At 45.1% G+C, this 18156-nt stretch overlaps 1 protein-coding gene across 23 annotated transcripts in view; it reads right to left on the bottom strand.

Moving 5' to 3' along the window:
* The window catches only part of HDAC4 (histone deacetylase 4), a 415745-nt gene that overhangs the window by 176658 nt on the left and 220931 nt on the right, over positions 1-18156 (bottom strand). For all 23 annotated transcript variants that reach the window (XR_008467801.1, XM_054209794.1, XM_054209784.1 and 20 more), the window contains 4 exons: positions 11290-11336; positions 2361-2468; positions 1750-1805; positions 622-709 (listed from right to left, as the gene is read on the bottom strand). Coding sequence is in view for 22 of the 23 variants with exons in the window: in XM_054209794.1 (XP_054065769.1) it covers positions 622-709; positions 1750-1805; positions 2361-2468; positions 11290-11336 (299 nt within the window). In the remaining variant the exon portion in view is untranslated. The remainder of the gene's footprint in view (positions 1-621; positions 710-1749; positions 1806-2360; positions 2469-11289; positions 11337-18156) is intronic.

Consider the following 18156-nt stretch of genomic DNA (forward strand, 5'->3'; position numbering starts at 1 on the left):
TTAAAATGATCTATCAGCCGCATTTTTAAATCTATACATCGCCACAGTAAAATCCCAAACAAGCTCCTTCTCAACTCGGCTGCGCTGTCTGTAGAGTATTTCACTGTCTTGTTCCCATTTAGAGACGGCTTTTGGCTGCCTGCCCACTCGCACGGAGGCTGCGCTGGCCCAGAGGCAGGACACAGACCATCCGGACCAAGGTCAAGCTGTGCCAGCCAGCCTGTCCCTCTCAGGAAGCAGTCCTCACATCTTGAAAAGAAAGCTGGGATGAATCACAACAGTTAAAGTCAAAACCTTCCAGAAAAAAAATAAACCAAAACACACAAAACCCATCATTCTTTGCAGTTACCCATCCTTGAAACTGTGTTATGGGCTCGTTTCTGAAAGCAACTACTTACTAATTACGCTTTATTCTGAAACCTATGTACCTTTTAAGAAATTTTTCTTTTATTGAAAAAAACCCCAAATGTTAAAAGACAAATTTTGGCTTGCACACCACAGGCAACATTTTTTTCACTGACTTACAAAGGTTGCCCTTGCAAGGGGGGAAAAAAAAAAAAGAAGCAAACCAGAAAATTTTCCACCTGCTCTCCTGAAAGGTAAGAACCAGCATTTACTCACCCAGTCCACTATAAGGATTTTGCTAACGTTGAGCCTTTGCTGGAGCAGCTTGGCTGCGATTGCCACGGAGTTAAAATAGCAGAAACCCCTGGAAGTGATGAGAGCAGGGAGACAAGAAGAAAAGGAGAGGTGTTAAACTATAGGTTTCCTTGGTCCCGATGCATCTATCATCTAGATATTACACAGTAGGAAGACATTTCTTCTGCTTTCACTCTTCTTTCTCCCCTGGAAAATGCACATGTGTTAAATTAGAGACACAAAATAGCCATGCAGCAGCAGGTGTCTGATCATCTCTCTGGAAACGGGGAACATTTCACACTTGCCCAGACCAGCTGCCATGAGATGCTGCTCGGTGCCAGCTGCCCACGGGACCTCCAGTGCTGCGTGCCAGGGAAGGGGACAGGAGCAGACATGGAGAGGACATGGCAAGGAGGAAAGAAAGGGAAACGATGCAGAGCCGGAGAACTACAGTGTCTCTGCTGCGAGGGCACGGACGGGCTCAGAGAGGCCTCAAAATGCTGGGTTGAGGGGAAGTCAACAGCAAGCACTTGTCTCCCACCAAAGAGTGCTGAAGCACCCAAGACACGGAACTTCATCATGCGTTAAGCCAGATACACAAAAGCCAACATGATTTATGCACGGGACCCTGATTTGAAAACAGTCCGATGGCAAAACCCCTGCTACATTAAACACATGCAAGATGCCTGACTTCAGCTTTCGCTTTGCGAAGCCTTCCCCACTCTGACACTCTCCTAATTTAGTGTTGTGACCCCAGGACACAGTTATGTTTGCTGTTGCTACTACCCTTGCTTTCTTCACACTGGACAAGCCATCAACATTTAATTTAAAACAATTCACAGGACTAAAGCCAATAAAAGCATCAGTGCTTTTTCAAAGCATGACTGTAATGCTGATTCTTGCTAAAAAATACCCGCCTGAAACCACTAAGCAGAATCTTGCCTTCCTCCAGAGAATTACTGGGAGCTTTGAATACAATGCTGTCTTACATATCAATAAGCAAGAAATTGTGTAATAACAACCTAACAAACTACCTTTCTGGTTTCCAGCTGTTGAAGACACAACAGATGAGCACTGAAGCAGGCTAAAAAAGCACATACACATACTTACATGGGTGTGCTCTCTTCTGCATGGTGACCCGGAGGCCGAACAACGGCAAATCCATTCTACACACAAAAAACAAGAAAAGGAAGAAGTGAGACAGAAAAGAGCGTTTATCGCACAAAGACAGATGCAGAGGTTGCAGCCAGAAGTATTAATTCTGCTTTGGAACTACGTAGATGTTCTCTATGGTTTTCTCACGAGACCATAGCAGTGGACAACGCTCTCCCTCATTTTGAAGGGGGGAAAAAAGTCCACATGAATTTTATGGAAACTGGTTGGTACAGCATTTCCTTCCATTCAGGGGGAAAAAAAATATTCTGCATGAGGTCACTGAAACAGCAAATGGGCTGGCCCAGCTGAAGGCAACAGCAAGATCCTCAGATAACACTGGAACAGTGATTTCACTTGCTGCTCTGGTTTCTTTCTCCCTTTTAATCGGTGCGTAAGAACATTCACCAGGAGCCTGTTGCTCGCTTGCTGATATCCTCAAAGATTTTTATGACTAAAGCCAGATGGTGCCATTAAAATGAAGCTAACTGGACCTCCTGCATAACACAGCCCCGAGCTGAGTCCTGTACAGAGCCTGTATCAAAGCCAAGCGTTATTTTCATACCAACCTTCAGTTCTCCTGTGGCTACTTTGAAAACGAGCTCAATGACACAGCCCACGGCTAGGCGAGCGGCACCGGACGAGTGAACTTCATTCCAAATTGTGTCACTGTCAACCTAATGGAGACACACAGCAACCACGTTTAGGAGTTAACGAGGACAACCAGGAAACAGACCCACATTTTATAAAGAAGTTATTCATATATATTAAATGCATTAAATGCATATTTATGCATTAAATTTAAATGCATTAATTTTAAATGCGTTAAATTGCAGAACTGATCTTGGCAGTTGATCTTGGGCTGGGACCCCACCGATGACTGTAACATCACCACTACCAAGTGTCCATCCAGCCAAACGACCCTCAAGAGATGACCATTTGCAACAGCTCTGCAATGCTGAAGGGCCAGTGCCACAACAGAGAAGCAAATTCAGCATCTCGAGCACTGTAAATTTGCATGTGTCTCCTACCAATACTCCAACCAACACCACCGTATCAGAATTTCTCTTTAATTGTCAGAGGAAACTGATCCCGGAAGAAAAAAGGTTTACAAAAATCATTCGATGATTCCATAAAATAATACAAACACAATAAAGAAGGATGTTTAAAAGATGCCTGCCCAGGACTGCCATGGTAAGGTGACGCTGACAGCATCTTCCCTGGGGAACCATAAGATCAACCCTCGCTCATCAAAGCTAACAGCAGACATCGACCTGCTTGCTACAGACTCTTACTTCAATGCTAAATCTTTGACAGGACCACCATCCTCTTTACTTTCCCCCTGAAAATGTGCAAATAGGCCAAAGGCAAGGCATTCTGTAGACATCCTCATGTCGTTATTATATGAGATCAAGTCCTAATTTAAACAAAAAGTGAGAAGTGTTGGCTTTTACCACATTCATCCCAACAACCATACGAAGACAAGATTAGCTTGCAGACACACGATGAAATGCCTCTTCATTTTTTTTACTGCCATTCAGTCAGCGACTCTGTGGAGAGCAGAGGGGGAAGGACAACTCCCGGGGGCTTTTTCCAGGCTGAAGCTCTGGATCTCCTCTGCTGCACCCCCATCCGTCTTGCACACAGCGATGAAAGCAAAGTTTATTTGCTTCTTGCCAGTCACAGCCTTTGAAAAAGCCAGACTGCGGGGACTGTTTGCAGCCCAGAAAGCCAACCGCATCCTGGGCTGCATCACAGGAAGCATAGCCAGCAGGTCGAGGGAGGTGATTCTGCCCCTCTGCTCTGCTCTGGTGAGACCCCACCTGCAGTACTGCCTCCAGCTCTGGAGTCCTCAGCACAGGAAGGACACGGACCTGTTGGAACGGGTCCAGAGGAGGGCCACGAAGATGATCCGAGGGCTGGAGCACCTCTCCTATGAAGACAGGCTGAGAGAGTTGGGGTTGTTCAGCCTGGAGAAGAGAAGGCTCCGGGGAGATCTTATAGCCCCCTTCCAGTACCTAAAAGGGGCCTACAGGAGAGATGGGGAGGGACTCTTTATGAGGGAATGAAGAGATAGGACGAGGGGTAACGGTTTCAAACTGAAAGAGGGGAGATTTAGATCAGATATTAGGAAGAAATTCTTTACTGTGAGGGTGGTGAGAACCTGACCCAGGTTGCCCAGAGAAGCTGTGGATGCCCCATCCCTGGAGGTGTTCAAGGCCAGGCTGGATGGGGCTTTGAGGAACCTGGTCTGGTGGGAGGTGTCCCTGCCCAGGGCAGGAGGTTGGAACTGGATGATCTTTAAGGTCCCTTCCAACCCGAACCATTCTGTGATTCTATGACTGTCCCATGTCAGGACAGCCTGGCTGCCTGGGAACATCATAGGATAAATGTAACATTTCTCCATGTGAAGGATCACCAGCTATTTTTCACATTTTACTCTGCGTTGAGCGCATTTATACCAACAATGGCAAAGGAGAAGGAAAGAAAGAGATTACTTGTTTTGTCTGGCAATCAGCCTGCTCACTGAGCTGCGGCGAGATGCAAGTCACCCCACATGAGATTGATCCACCTCTTTCATGGCTGTGCTAAAGCCAATGGAAATTGTCCCAGGCCTGTTATCACAGACGCCTTCTGGCAGCATCTGCCTTGAGGATACTTTTGAAGTCACAGTAAACCAAGACAGAATTCAGAGAATACCAAAAAGCCATCTCTGTGTGGTAATGCTGCCAATATGTGCACTGTCTCAGACTCTGGGGGAAGCCACCCCATCAGTGGAAAAGCTCTACAGTGACTATTTGTGGTACAAGAGCTCCCCGGGCCCCCATAAATTTGGGGGGTCCCAAATAGGAACAGAAGCGCCATGGGGTCTGAGCTATGCACAACACCTCCATGAGTCCTGGATCAGTACTGCACATGTGCAGGAGACGGGACTGATCTGACCACATCCCTCCAAAAGCCTTTAGCGAGATGGGAAGAAGACCAAGCTGCTTCTCCTCCCCACCGACTAGCGCGCTAGTGTTCTGCAAGGGTCCATCTTTGGGCCTTTTATCAGCATGCCTGTAAAAGTGTTATGGGATGGTCAACCTGCTTTGCAATCATGATGACACTTGCTACTTTCTCTCGGAGGATCCAGCAGTCTTCATCCTCAGATCCTCTCCCCCAGAGTATCTATTAGTGGGAGACACTCATGGTTTAAACAACAAAGAACATCTACTTGCCTTTTGCTAAGAGCTGACCTCCTCACGCCCTTGGCCTCACTTAGCTCAAGTGAGATACAGCTGCACCATGCAGTCTGGACTGAGCATATCTAACCCATCTTTCTTGGTCTTGAAAGAAAATGCTGCAGGATACCAGCAGCTAAGAGCTTCCCCCTCTGCCCTGTCACAGCCTGCCACACCAGGCCCCTTCCACGATACAGAATTGCAGAAGGCCATCTTCATTCACCATGTAGCATTAGAGGAATGAAAATACAAAACCCCCAAAATTCACATATCCTAAGCATGGCTTTACCTAAGGGACCAACAGACCCTCGGGTCTCCTCAGACGTCTGGTCATGCCAGACTCAAAAGTCCCCAATGCCTGAGCCAAAGACCGCCACGTTCGGGCCCTTTGATGCCTGCAGAAACTGGGCTTGTGTGGGTAGCATTTCAAGAAGAACAAAGAGGGCAAGACAGGGTGGTTTTAAAGAGTTATTATTTCTACAGCAAGAAATTAAGTGCTTAGAAAAAAGCATTCCACCTGCGATTTAGAAGCCAGTTTCAAGGACTCTGCCATGCCCCCACACTCAGCTCCCCAGCAGGAGGACTGGACGCAGAGATGTCTGCTGCCACTCACAAGCTCTCCACTGCTCCATCCCACGTGCAAACATCTCCAAGATAAGGATTTAACACCCAGCCACCCTCCCCGTAACGGATGTCTGGAGACCACTGGGCCCTACTCCAAGGCAGCACTTCATCATCTGTGTGACTGGAGTGTTTGAACAGTCCCACTGAAGCCATCAGTGCTCTGCAGCAGGGGTGTGGACTCTGCCATGGTGGAAAATGTTATTAATGTGGCCCTGAGCTGGACTGCTCTCTGTCTCTGAAGATGCTGCTGCTTCATGCACGGGCTGCTGTTGACCTCTCCATCATTCCTGAATTCTGAAGTTCATTACAGGGGAGACGCTATTTGGCTTTCCCTGCCTATGAGCTCTTTGATGTAGCTGCCATCACAGGAGTTGTTGCTGGGACAGCACATCAAGCCTTACCATCTGGAAGGACTTTACGGAGAGAGGAAGCATATTTCTTGCCTTTTGTTGATCCAACAGCGTATATTTCTCTTTTTTCTCCCGAGCTGGAGGATACAACTGCGTCAGAGATACTGAGTCTTCCACATCTGCCACTGTTGGATGAGGAGCAGTTGTCCTGGTCAGCACACTCATCTTCCTGAGAATAATATTAATGTCTTGCTCATTCTAATAAAGCAGCTGCTATTTGTCCTAGGTAAGCCTGTAGGAGAGGGCTCCTTTAGAGGTGGGGAGAGGGAAGTCAGCACCTGGGACCTGCTGCAGGCTCTTAACCTCCGCAGCATGTACCATTATTAGAAAACGATGAGGGAATGCAGAAGAGGAAGGGTCAAACAGCTTGACACAGGCTTTCTTCTCCGAGGAATGTCTAAGATGTTTCAGGGTAAAACCCAAAAAAGTTTTTCCTTCCTTATAAACTTGAAGTCTTTATTAATAAACACGATGAGGTTCCTACTCACACCATATACTCTACTATAGACTAATGTGCAGCTATTTCAAAGTGAAAGAGCGTCTTATAAAAGGTGACATTATTCTAATCTTTTCTTTAGCTGAAGAGCTATGCAGATAAGAAATTAGGCACAGGGACAGGTAGAGACAAGTTGTACCGCAGCTCCAGACTCTGCAAAGCGGAGGGTAGCAAAGGAATTCTGCTCTTCCCTCGTCACTGCTCATCATCAGGCTTAGGTGACAGTGGCACACATCGTCTGTGCTGCCAGCGAGTTGTCTTTACCTAACCGCGTCTCCTACTGCTCTAAATCACTGATTAAATAACTCTGCTCACATTTTGTTCTTATGAGACTTGCTAATTAGTTTCTTCTCATTTCCATTCCACAGAAGTCCTTTCGTCGTCTCTGCTCTGCAATAATGTAACTTTGCTTGCACAGGTAAAGATTTTTGTATACTCTAATCGAGACCTTATAACCAAAAATGAATGACATACTCTGGAAGAGATCAAAAACATTAAAAACACTTTTTAAAGACCTAGATCTTCAGCTATTTTTAGAGTGTGCACAGAAAAAGAAAATCCTACACACAAAACAAAGTTATTAGCTATCATTAGATCAAGTCTCCAAGTGTTTTGAAGAATTTGCATGCAAGTATGCTGGAACTATTTTGCAGATTTTCAAAGCTCAACCTCCTTTCTCCAAAATCTTCTTCTAATTATCCTGGATTAGGTAATGCTCTGGTGCATGTAAGTTATACGCTAAGAATAGAGCGTGTGCTGCAGAGAAGCGAAGGTAATGTCCGAGGTAAAAATACTGCACACTGCACTTGCAGATGCTGCTGAAGATGAGCAGAAATAACTTAGTGTTGTTTAAATCAGAGCTCACATCTGTTGATGTAAGTACTTCTGTGCTTTCTTCCCTTTGCTGCTACAACCAGACGTCTGCAGCTGGGAGAAGGTTTGTTAGCGTCAGCTATGGCGATGTGAAGGCTTCTTCATATAATGCAAACCAACGAGGGGAAAAAAAAATAACCAAAAAGAGTTTCCAAGCACCAGGGAATGAAATTACCTTTTTTCTCATTGATTTCAAGACACGGTGACTTCGTTTTTAATTTAAAGAGAGAGGTTGAAAGGTGTTATGTGATGAAGCGATTTGCTCTAAACCTTTTCCTGCTCCTTCACTCTTTGTCTGGCTTGCTGGTAAGAACAACTCATGGTTGCCCAAGCTCCGACTTCATACTTCTTGGCACTTAACAGCTCTTTGTGGACTTCTCCCTCATAAATTGCTCTACCTTGCCTTTCAGGCCCATCTATTCTTTTAATCAACATAACATCCCCTACGAAGAGTATTGCCCTGTTTAATTGTTTGCAGAAAAAGAATTTGGTTTCAAGCTTTCCAGACATAATTTTATCTGACATCATCAGCTCCTGAATTATAAGGAACAGCAATCATTCAGCTTTCACCTGCTCCAGGCCAGCCCCACTTCTGCCCACAGGCATTATTTTGCATCCAACGCTGAATTTAACATGCTATATTACTATTACATTACTATTTAATTTCTCATTATCGTGACACCATCCATATTTCCTTGCAGGCAGCTTTTGCTTTGATGACTCCAAATAAATTTAATACCATCAGCAAAGGACACTCGATTATGACCCACATGCTGCACTGTAACATTTCAGTGAATACACAGATTTCTGGCAGATTGTAATTCTATCCACTATTTCCTAATCTTCTAACCACTAGTAAAACCAAAAGAGGATTGGTCCTACCTTATCCTACTCATTTTTGCAAACTTTTTTTCTTCCCTTTTTTCTTTATGGCATTATGTTTACCCTGTGGAAAGCATTTGGCAGACCAGTAGCAAGCTCTCCGGGGAAAATCTTCCAGCTGGAAAGCTGTCTAACCTTGTGGTGAGCTGAACGCAAAGAGCCATGAAGCATCCCCTAGACTGCACTTATCATTAAGTGACAAAGTCAGCGAAAACAAAACCTCTGCTGAAATAAATCTCCTCTTCTTCAAACCAGGGCTACAAACCATCGGTGGTCAAGACGATGTCTTAGAGGTGCTCTGATCACCATGTGCACCTGATGTTCCTTCACCATCAGGAAAATAATCACTGGAGCCCACACAAACTTCTTACAGACCAGGGCTGCCTCTCCACAACCTTCTCAATTTGTACGAAAAGGATAAAACAAAGACTGATTACTGTTCAGCAATGAGTAATGTTCTGCCAACCTGGCAGTGCCGAACAAGGGAGAGTCTAAATAAAACTCCATCACTCAAAAAAGCTCTATGGCCACCTTGCAGTCTGAACACGGGCTGCCAAGCAACAGCAGAAAAACACCTCTTAAGGTCTCTTGCTGGAACAATTTGAAATAATTTCATTACACCATAACAAGCACTCAATCTCCCAGCAGCATTCACACAGCGAAACTTCTCAGATTTACACTACAGCTCCTCTTGCACGAAAATTCCTCAGAACTGATGATTTACCTTAGGCTCTGGCTTTTTTAAAATCTTTTTTTCTGATTTCCTCAGGAAAAAAGAAATAACATTATATGCATCTCAAATATGTCTCGTCACCCTCTTTGACACAGAAAATAACTTGGTTTTCGTCTGCTACTGAAAGGGATGCTCTGTGGCCCCAGCTGAGATCCCACTATAGGGCTTCTTCCAACAATTTCCCATAGCAAATCAAATCAAGAGCAACTTGTCTCACAGAACTGGCACGCTAACAATGACGACAGTTTTACCCTTTATTTCTTCAATAAACATACCGTGCTGTTAAGCCGGCTTTCTTGACAAATCTCCCACTTTGAAAGACAGTAGAAAGTGGAGTTGAAAGGACCATGTGAGATCACCATACGTCATCTCCTACCCCAAAAGAGATGGCCTACGCTTAAACCCATTCACAGCACCTACAAGCGCAAAGCACTTAATATGCTATAACCAATCTGTACTGTGGCCTCATTTTCCCTACAAATATATGGCTGGGGTGTATATACTCATTAGAAATGCATCCCAAAAGCAGTGAAGACTGTTTTCCTATGTCAGCCAGAACTACAGCAGAACTACACAAATAGCTGGCACCGTATTCCAAGGTAACTGGGAAAGGAAAAGCAAGCAAAACGAGAAATTAATTTTTATGAAAAATCTGACTGTCTTGTAGTTGGTTACTAATAAATCACTGGCTTTAAAAAGGTTTTCCTCAAAAACATGAAAATATCTGTTGGGATTGCTAAAACACTGTACAAAAGTTAGCAAATCTTTTATTGAATATTTAAGCGTCTGTGGAGACAACCGACCAGCAAGTTAACGGCAAACGCTATCTTCATTACGAGTGTAGCGATAATACCAGCACTGTGGCATTTCCTGCCTTGATTTAGGATTTAATGCAAGACTTCTGGGACCACGCGAGGCTCAGACACTGTCTCTACTTGTTACCATTCAGTCTTCATTTGCAAATGATAATTTTCGCTTTGAATGGCATGCCTGACTGCAGGGCAGAGTAAATCCAAACCTTTTAAACTCTAGCCAAAAATTTGCCATGAATTAGGAGACTGCAGCATATTTACAATACAAAATAAAATATCTCTACGAGTGCTCAGCAGTGGCGGTATGAATAAACGCCGATTATTCTTTTTTTTTTTTTTTGACGGATAATTTTCAAAGCAGCGATTTTGCAAAGACTCAGGAAGAAAACAATTTTGTTTCATTTCCATAACAGAATCCAGACCTCTAAATTCAACCTCACGAGCTACAATTATGCATAAGAACTACCACTGTGAATTTTCAAGCACAATGCCTTTTATTGTCTCTTCTCATTCTTTTCCCCTCCTGTTCTCCAAGATTTTCTGTCCTGTCACCCTCCGCAGAAACTTTAGAGCAGAAAGTCTGACTTGAAAGGAAAACTTTCAAGTTTTCAGGCTTCAAAGGAAAACAACGCAAAGCTTCAAAACAAGGTATTTGAATCGTATTTGGGTTTTTTTTCAGCCTTATGGCAACAAACAACAATCAAAAAAGCCTTTTTATTATATGGAATCTTGACAGATGAAAACTAATGTTCAGCTTTTCCATGACGGATGGAGGGTGTTTTAGTCACCTCCTTCAGAATTCACGTGTGATTGTCCTGGAGCTCAAGAAACGAAAGATGCCAAATACTTAAGACTGCAATTCTCTTGTGCTGTGTAACCTGTGAGACATTTCATTTGAGGACAGTAATGTAGCCCAGACACAAACACAGCAACTTACTATTTACAGGAACTTCTCAAATATTGTCCTTCAATATCACTATTTTATTAATATGTTTTCCACCTGCACTAGGAGACAGGCAGCTCTGAAGTACAAATACTGAAGATGAAACACCTAGGCAGCACAGGCAGCATGAAAAGCACATCTTGCTTTCTATGTAGAAAGCATTTTTGGATTCAAGGGTTGCTTTCAAATGTAGTAACCTCTAAGCCATTAAACATCACTGCCTGGGAAATAAGGTTTCTCCTCCTAAAAGCCAGAGACGAAACATGCCTATGAATGTCACACACACTTCGTCTCTCCAGAATAGTTTAAAAATCTTCACGCTGCTTTTGAAGAAAGGCACGTGAGGCTGTCGCTGCAACCCCGCACCCCAGGCAGACCCTGTTTATGGGTAACATCTGGTTGCAATTACCCACTTGATGGAATGCAAAGCAAGAATTTTTGTTACCAATGGGACTGGGAGAACAAACAGGACATTATTTACACATTAAAGAGCATACTCACCCCAACACCACCGCAAGGAAGCCTGACAAACATCGAAGTTAAAGAACCTGTAGGAAAAAAAACCCAACATACCCTGTAAGTCAAAAAGCCAAAGTTCACCAGATTTTAGTCCAATTTTATGGCAACACTGTAATCTTTCCAAACACAGTAACAGACCAGGGTTTTCTTGCAATTTTCAGAAAACACACAGCCAACCCTGTTACATTACAACACATATACACACTATCCACCCACTTGGGCTTGTTCAAAAGCCTTTCCAATATAAAAGCCTTCTATAAATCACTTATTTTTATGCAAGGTTTGTGTGCTGTCCTACATTTCAAGCAGTAAAGCTGATTAAAAATGACCGAGACGCTACCAACAACTACTTAACATGTTGAGAAGTGCTGGCTACACTGCAACACCCTTGAAGTCCTACGGACATGAGATAGGGGAGCCCTCAGGTAACAGGAGCCAAGACGGACACACCAGTGAAACACCCCAAAGGAATTAAGGGATGTTTCTCTAAGAAGGTGACATGGCTGAGTCCAGCTGAAGCGCCTCTCACCAATGCAACGAGCATGGGCAAGAAACAAGTTGGAAATCACCGTGCTGCTAGAAAGCTATGACCTGGTTGCCATTACTGAAACCTGGTGGAATGAGTCCCATGACTGGAGCACGGCTATTGATGGCTACAGGCTGTTCAGAAGGGAAAGGCACGGACGGATGGGAAGCATTGCTCTCTACATCAAGACAAGGATAGAGTGTGAAGAGCTGTCTCTGAAGAATAGCCATGAGCAGGTTGAAAGCCTATGGATAAGAATTAGAGACCGAGGCAATAAAGGGAACCTTGTGGTTGGTGTCTACCACAGGGTGCCTGATCAACAGGAGCCTATTGATGAAGCCTTCTTACTCCAGCTACAGGAGGCACTGCGCTCGTAGGCTCTCATCCTGCTGGGGGACTTCAACCACCCCGACATGTGCTGGAAAAGCAGCATGGTGAGCTGTAGATAATCCGGGAGACTCCAGGAGTGCATCGAAGATAACTTCTTAAGCCAGGTAATAAGACAGCCCCAGCAGAGGGGATGCGATACTGGACCTGATGGTCACCAACACAAGTGAGCTAATCGGTGACACCAAGATTGGAGGCAGCCTGGACTGCTGTGATCATGCACTGCTGGAGTTCGCAGTCCTGAGGGATATGGTTCAGGGGAAGAGTAAAGTCAGGACCCTGAATTTTAGGAAAGCAAAATTTCAGCTCTTCAAGGAGTTGAGTCAATAGGACTCCCTGGGAAACTGCCCTCAGGGACAATGGAGCAGAACAGAGCCGGCAGATCTTTAAGGATGCTCTCCATAGAGCGCAAATGCTCTTGATCCCCAGGTGTAAGAAACCGGGAAAGGAAGGCAAAAGACCGGCATGGCTGTGTTGAGACCTGCTGGTCAAACTAAAGGGCAAGAAAGAGATGCACAGGCAGTGGAAGCAGGGACAGGTATCCTGGGAAGAGTACAGGGACACTGCCCAGTTGTGTAGGGATGGGGTCACGAAGGCCAAGGCACGACTGGAGCTGAACTTGCCAAGGGACACAAAGACTAATAATAAGAGCTTCTACAGGTATGTCAGCCAGAAAAGGCAGGTCAAAGAAAGTGTACTCCCCCGGTGAGCAAGACTGGCAAACTAGTTACAATGGACAAGGAGAAGGCTGAGGTACTTTTTTGCCTCAGTCTTCACTGGCAACCTCTCTCCCCACACTCTTGAGCAAATGGACCACAAGGGAGGGACTTGGGGAGAAAAGTCCCTCCCACTGTACAAGAAGATCAGGTTTGTCACCACCAGAGGAACCTGAGCGTACAGAAGTCTATGTGACCTAATGAGATGTATCATCGAGTCCCAAGCAAATTGGCTGATGTAGTTCCCAAGCCACTCTCCATGATACGTGAAAAGTCATGGCAATCAGGTGCAGTCCCCGGTGACTGGAAAAAGGGAAACATTGCACACATTTTTAAAAAGGGTAGAAAGGAGGACTCTGTGAACTACTGACCTGTCACCCTCACCTCTGTGCTTGGGAAGATCATGGAACAGATCCTTCTAGAAGCTATGCTAAGGTACATGGAGGACAGCGAGGTTATTCGAGACAGCCACCATGGCTTCACCAAGGGCAAGTCCTGCCTGACTAACGTAGTAGCCTTCTAAGATGGAGTGACTACATCACTGGACAAGGGAAGAGCTATGGACGTTGTCTCTCTGGACTTCTGTAAGGCCTTTGACACAGTCCCCCACAACATCCTTCTCTCTAAATTGGACAGATATGGATTCAATGGGTAGACTGTTCACTGGATGAGGAATTGGTTGGTTCATTGCATCCAGAGGTTACTGGTAAACGGCTCAATGTCCAGATGGAGATCAGTGACAAGTGGTGTCTCTCAGGGGTCCGTATTGAGACCAGTACTGTTCAATATCTTCATCACTGACACAGACAGAGGGATCAAGTGCACCCTCAACAAGTTTGTGGATGACACCAAGCTGAGTGGTGTGGCTGACACTCCTGAGGGATGAGATGCCATCCAGAGGGACCTTAACAGGCTTGAGAAGTGGGCCTGTGACAACCTCATGAAGTTCAACAAGGCCAAGGTCCTGAAAGTGGATTGGGGCAACCCGTGGTATCAATACGGGCTGAGGGATGAAGGGATTGAGAGCAGCCCCAAGAAGAAGGACTTGGGTGTGTTGGTGGATGAGAAACTCAACGTGAGTTGGCATGTGCGCTTGCAGCCCAGAAAGCCAAACGCATCCTAGGCTGCGTCAAAAGAAGCGTGGCCAGCAGGTCGAGGGAGGTGATTCTAACCCTCTACTCCACTCTTGTGGGACCCCCTCTGGAGTACTGCATCCAGCTTTGGAGTCCTCAGCACAGGAAAGACACGGACCTGTTGGAGTGGGTCCAGAGGAGGTCTACAAAAATGATCCAAGGGATGGAGCACCTCCCCCACAAGGACAGGCTGAGAGAGTTGGGGTTGTTCAGCCTGGAGAAAAGACAGCTCCAGGGAGACCTTATAGCTGCCTTCCAGTACTTGAAGGGGATCTACAGGAAAGATAGGGACAAACTGTTTAGCAGGGCCTCTTGCAATAGGACAAGGGGTAACAGCTTTAAACTAAAAGAGAGAAGATTCAGACTAGATATAAGGATGAAATTTTTTACAATGAAGGTGGTGAAACAGTGGTCCAGGTTGCCCAGAGAGGTGGTAGATGTGCCATCCCTGGAAACATTCAAGGTCAGGCTGGACTGGGCTCTGAGCAACCTGATCTAGTTGAAGATGTCCCTGCTCATTGCAGGGGGGTTGGACTAGATGACCTTTAAAGGTCCCTTCCCACTCAAACTATTCTATGATTCTATGTCTTCGTAAATGAAAATTTTAATCCCTTTCAACTGAAGAAGGATAGTAAATCATAAAAGCACTCTAATTATCAGTCATCTGCACAGTTACTAGAAGACTTTGGAGCGCATGAGCTTCATAAAAGAGGAAGACAAAACCCAGAATACACCAGAATATGCGTTTTGACTGAAAGAGCAAACCCAACATTAAGAATTTGAGAAAAATGGAGAAAACCATCTGTAGGGCTAATTTTGCATCTGTAGGAATTGTAACATCACTTTCTGGGCTTGCATACGAGCCCACTGTCCTCCATTCAAAATTCTGCAAGTTTATAAACCTTATACTGGAACAAGAATACACTGTCTTACATCCATCACCAACCTACATGCACGATTGTACATGTGATTGTGCACCACAGGCAAATAGGTAAAAGGAAATATGTGCACGCAGACACTGTAAGAGACCTAGAGTACACTGCCTGAGATTCATTTGCTTGAGACTTATTTAAAGTTAACAAACGCTAACAGTGAAATAAACTGGATTGAGGGTTGGTTTTTTTTTTATCCATCAAACCAGGTTTTTGTTTTGGTTATGTCTATACTGAAAGAATAAATTCCCTTAAATGCTAACTACCAGCTTTGCAGAGCGTGAATTAGCCATGACGGCAGACAGACGTTACTGAGGGCCATGCTGGTGTCAAACACACTGCAGACACATACGTTACCTCTGTGACTGAAAGCGGAGTTAATGCATCTGCATTATTAATCTGAGATTCACTCTTTGATTAGATCCACATGAAAGTTCTTAGATCATCCTGCCTTGGACCTCCTGTCACATCTTTCACTGCTAATCCACCCATTATTTTGATATTTATCTTCTTGACAACAATTTATGGTCGCTCTCCACAAATTAAAAGCAGCCTTATTTGCCTAAGGTGAAACTTGTTCAACAGTTTCCAAAGCTTTACACTGTCAAATGATAGAGGGATTTGTATTTTTCATCCTCAGACTTTTAAGGGTTTTAGCAACACTTCCAGGGGTAGAGTTGTGCAACCTGCCTTGAAGGTCACCACCTTCAAACCTCCTGATAAAAAAACAGCAACACAGATCTTTGTGATGCTCAGGGTCCTCTGGGGAAGGTAACTTAAAGCTCAGTGGTGGCAATTCTGAAAAACCTGAACTATTTACCCCCTTCCCGCTTTCTCCTAAAGAACTGCCAAATGAAGGGACATCCTCCTTATCGTTTGCAGAAGCTTAAAAAGAAATATCTCATGTTTTCATCCCCCCGCTTTAGGAGTTCTTCTTTTTAGGCTGAGGTTTCTCATGCTTTTTCTTCCTCATAGACATATCAAAGGCAATGGGTTTCCACACCCCATCGCAGGCATACACGTGTCAAGACACTCAGGTCTAACAAGCTCACATTTTTGTACGTGAGCCTCACATGGAGCTTTGGCCTCAGACTTCAAACCTGCCATACATTTACCCTCAGACATAGTTAAAAGAACCCCACAAAGTTATTTTGTAAATTTAAAATCCCTTTAAACTCTCAACTGGAGAGGACGGCTGAAGAAGGGGCCGCTTACAGGCTTGTTCATCTCTATACACAAATGCGCATTTTGAGGTTTTTCAGGGAGGTTTTCCCAACCCATCAGCAGGTGTTACCCTTGCTCAGGTCCCACACTGCAGAAGCCATCAAGTTAAGAAACTGGTTTTAGGGCCAGCATCACCCTTCCTGCTCTGCTCCCAAAGGAGAACTTCTCCCTGGGTGCTATGGAGAGATGCCGGTCAGGTTCACACCTCTTATCATTTTGGCTCCCCACGCTGTCCCTCCAGACACCTGGCTGTCAAGCCGTCTATCTATTTTCTCCTGCCTAGTGGGATGACTGACAGCCATGCTGAGTGGTGACGCTCTTTGCTCTTACTCTAAGCTTCGTGCTGAGCATGAGAGTCAGTGCCAGCTGTTGCCCACGCACAGCTCCACGTGCAACGGGAGGGCAACCGGGCAGCAGAAAGAGGCAGTTTGCTGCTGCCTGGGCAAAGATGGTCATGTGAACTGACAGCAAGTCCCTCTGCTGGCAGCTCAAGGCTAAAATGGTGCCAACTGGGCTTAGGAAACAACACCTAAGCTCAGCTAAGAGCTACTGGAAAGTCCTTCCTACAGGACATCCTGGGGACCTGACCTCCTGCCTATGGCTGCAGCTCTTTGACAACCCGGTCTTCTTTGCAAATTACACCCAAAGAGGCAACATTTTGTACTGGAATACCTTCAGGTATTAGAATTATTTCTCTTCACTATAGGAACTAACTTGATCTCTACAGACATTTTAAAATGAGTGATTGGGGGACACACAGCAAAACTCCAGAAGTACTAAGAGGCAGAGCAAGAGTGTCTCCTCCCTCAGGTTTTCTAAACAAACCATCAGGAATAGTTTAGCAAATCCTGGGTATCCCCAAATCTGATACTAACCAAATAAACTGTATCTCCAAATGTTTCAGTGGAACTATTTATACAGATTGTGCCAAGAGTCAAAAGGGGAGCGGAAAAGTATTTCAAGAGCATCTGACATTTGAACGAGCAGAAAACACCCGGTGTTCTCACCAGCCACCCTTGCCATGTATCTTGCATAGGGTACAGGTGACCCACTGCCCGCTCAGCCCCCCCGTGCAGGTGAGGAGGACCACTGGCAGGGGCAGGGTGCCAACCCTGCCTGCTCCAGCCTGGTAAAGCCAGCGGGTCAGATGCTGGAGGGTTGCCCAGATCCCGCTGCAGCAGAGGGTCAGGACACACATCCTCACACACCTTCAGTGCTACGGTTCAAGAATTTGCAGAGAAATCAGACAGTGTGAAGGTGGCGCAACTGCAAATGAAGAGCCTTCTCAGATCTACTGGGGAAGATTTACATGCTGTTCCTTTGGACTGGTGGATACGCCTTCCGCAAGGCGAGAGTTTTACACTACCAGTGACACGACATCATAAATTCTTTAAACTTTCCATACTAATTGTGCTATCATTCAGCCAAAGATGTCTACTTTTCATTTGCTCTGGGTTTTAAAGAGGTCGTAAGTTAGCTATAAATACAGTGCTAATTGCATGTTCAAACAACTGGCTAATAGCTTTCCTCTTTGGGGATCTAATGTACATACTGAACATGTCGCAAAATCTTTCCAGCTCTTTTGCTGCGACTACAACATCATGCAGGCCATCAAGTTAATCCTCTTTTTATATCATCCAAAATCAAGCTAAACCCAAAATAAACTTTCTCAACTTCAAGGTTTCAGAACTGTCTTTGTGCTGATTCCCATGAGAGAAGTTCCCAAACTGTCCCTCCAGCCTTATCACTTACTGCCGCAAAGAGGTACAAGGTAACGGGAGACGACGATGTCTCCACGGAAGTAAGGTGCTAAAATCGATGTGGTTTGGTTGCCATGGGGGAGGTTGGTTATCTGCACAACCACCCCCTAGACTTCTTGCAGGGAAAACGTCTATATTTTATGGCAGATGCAGTCCTGTTTCGGGAAGATT

Source organism: Rissa tridactyla, chromosome 7 (genome assembly GCF_028500815.1).
Source record: "Rissa tridactyla isolate bRisTri1 chromosome 7, bRisTri1.patW.cur.20221130, whole genome shotgun sequence".
Classification (NCBI taxonomy): Eukaryota; Metazoa; Chordata; class Aves; order Charadriiformes; family Laridae; genus Rissa; species Rissa tridactyla.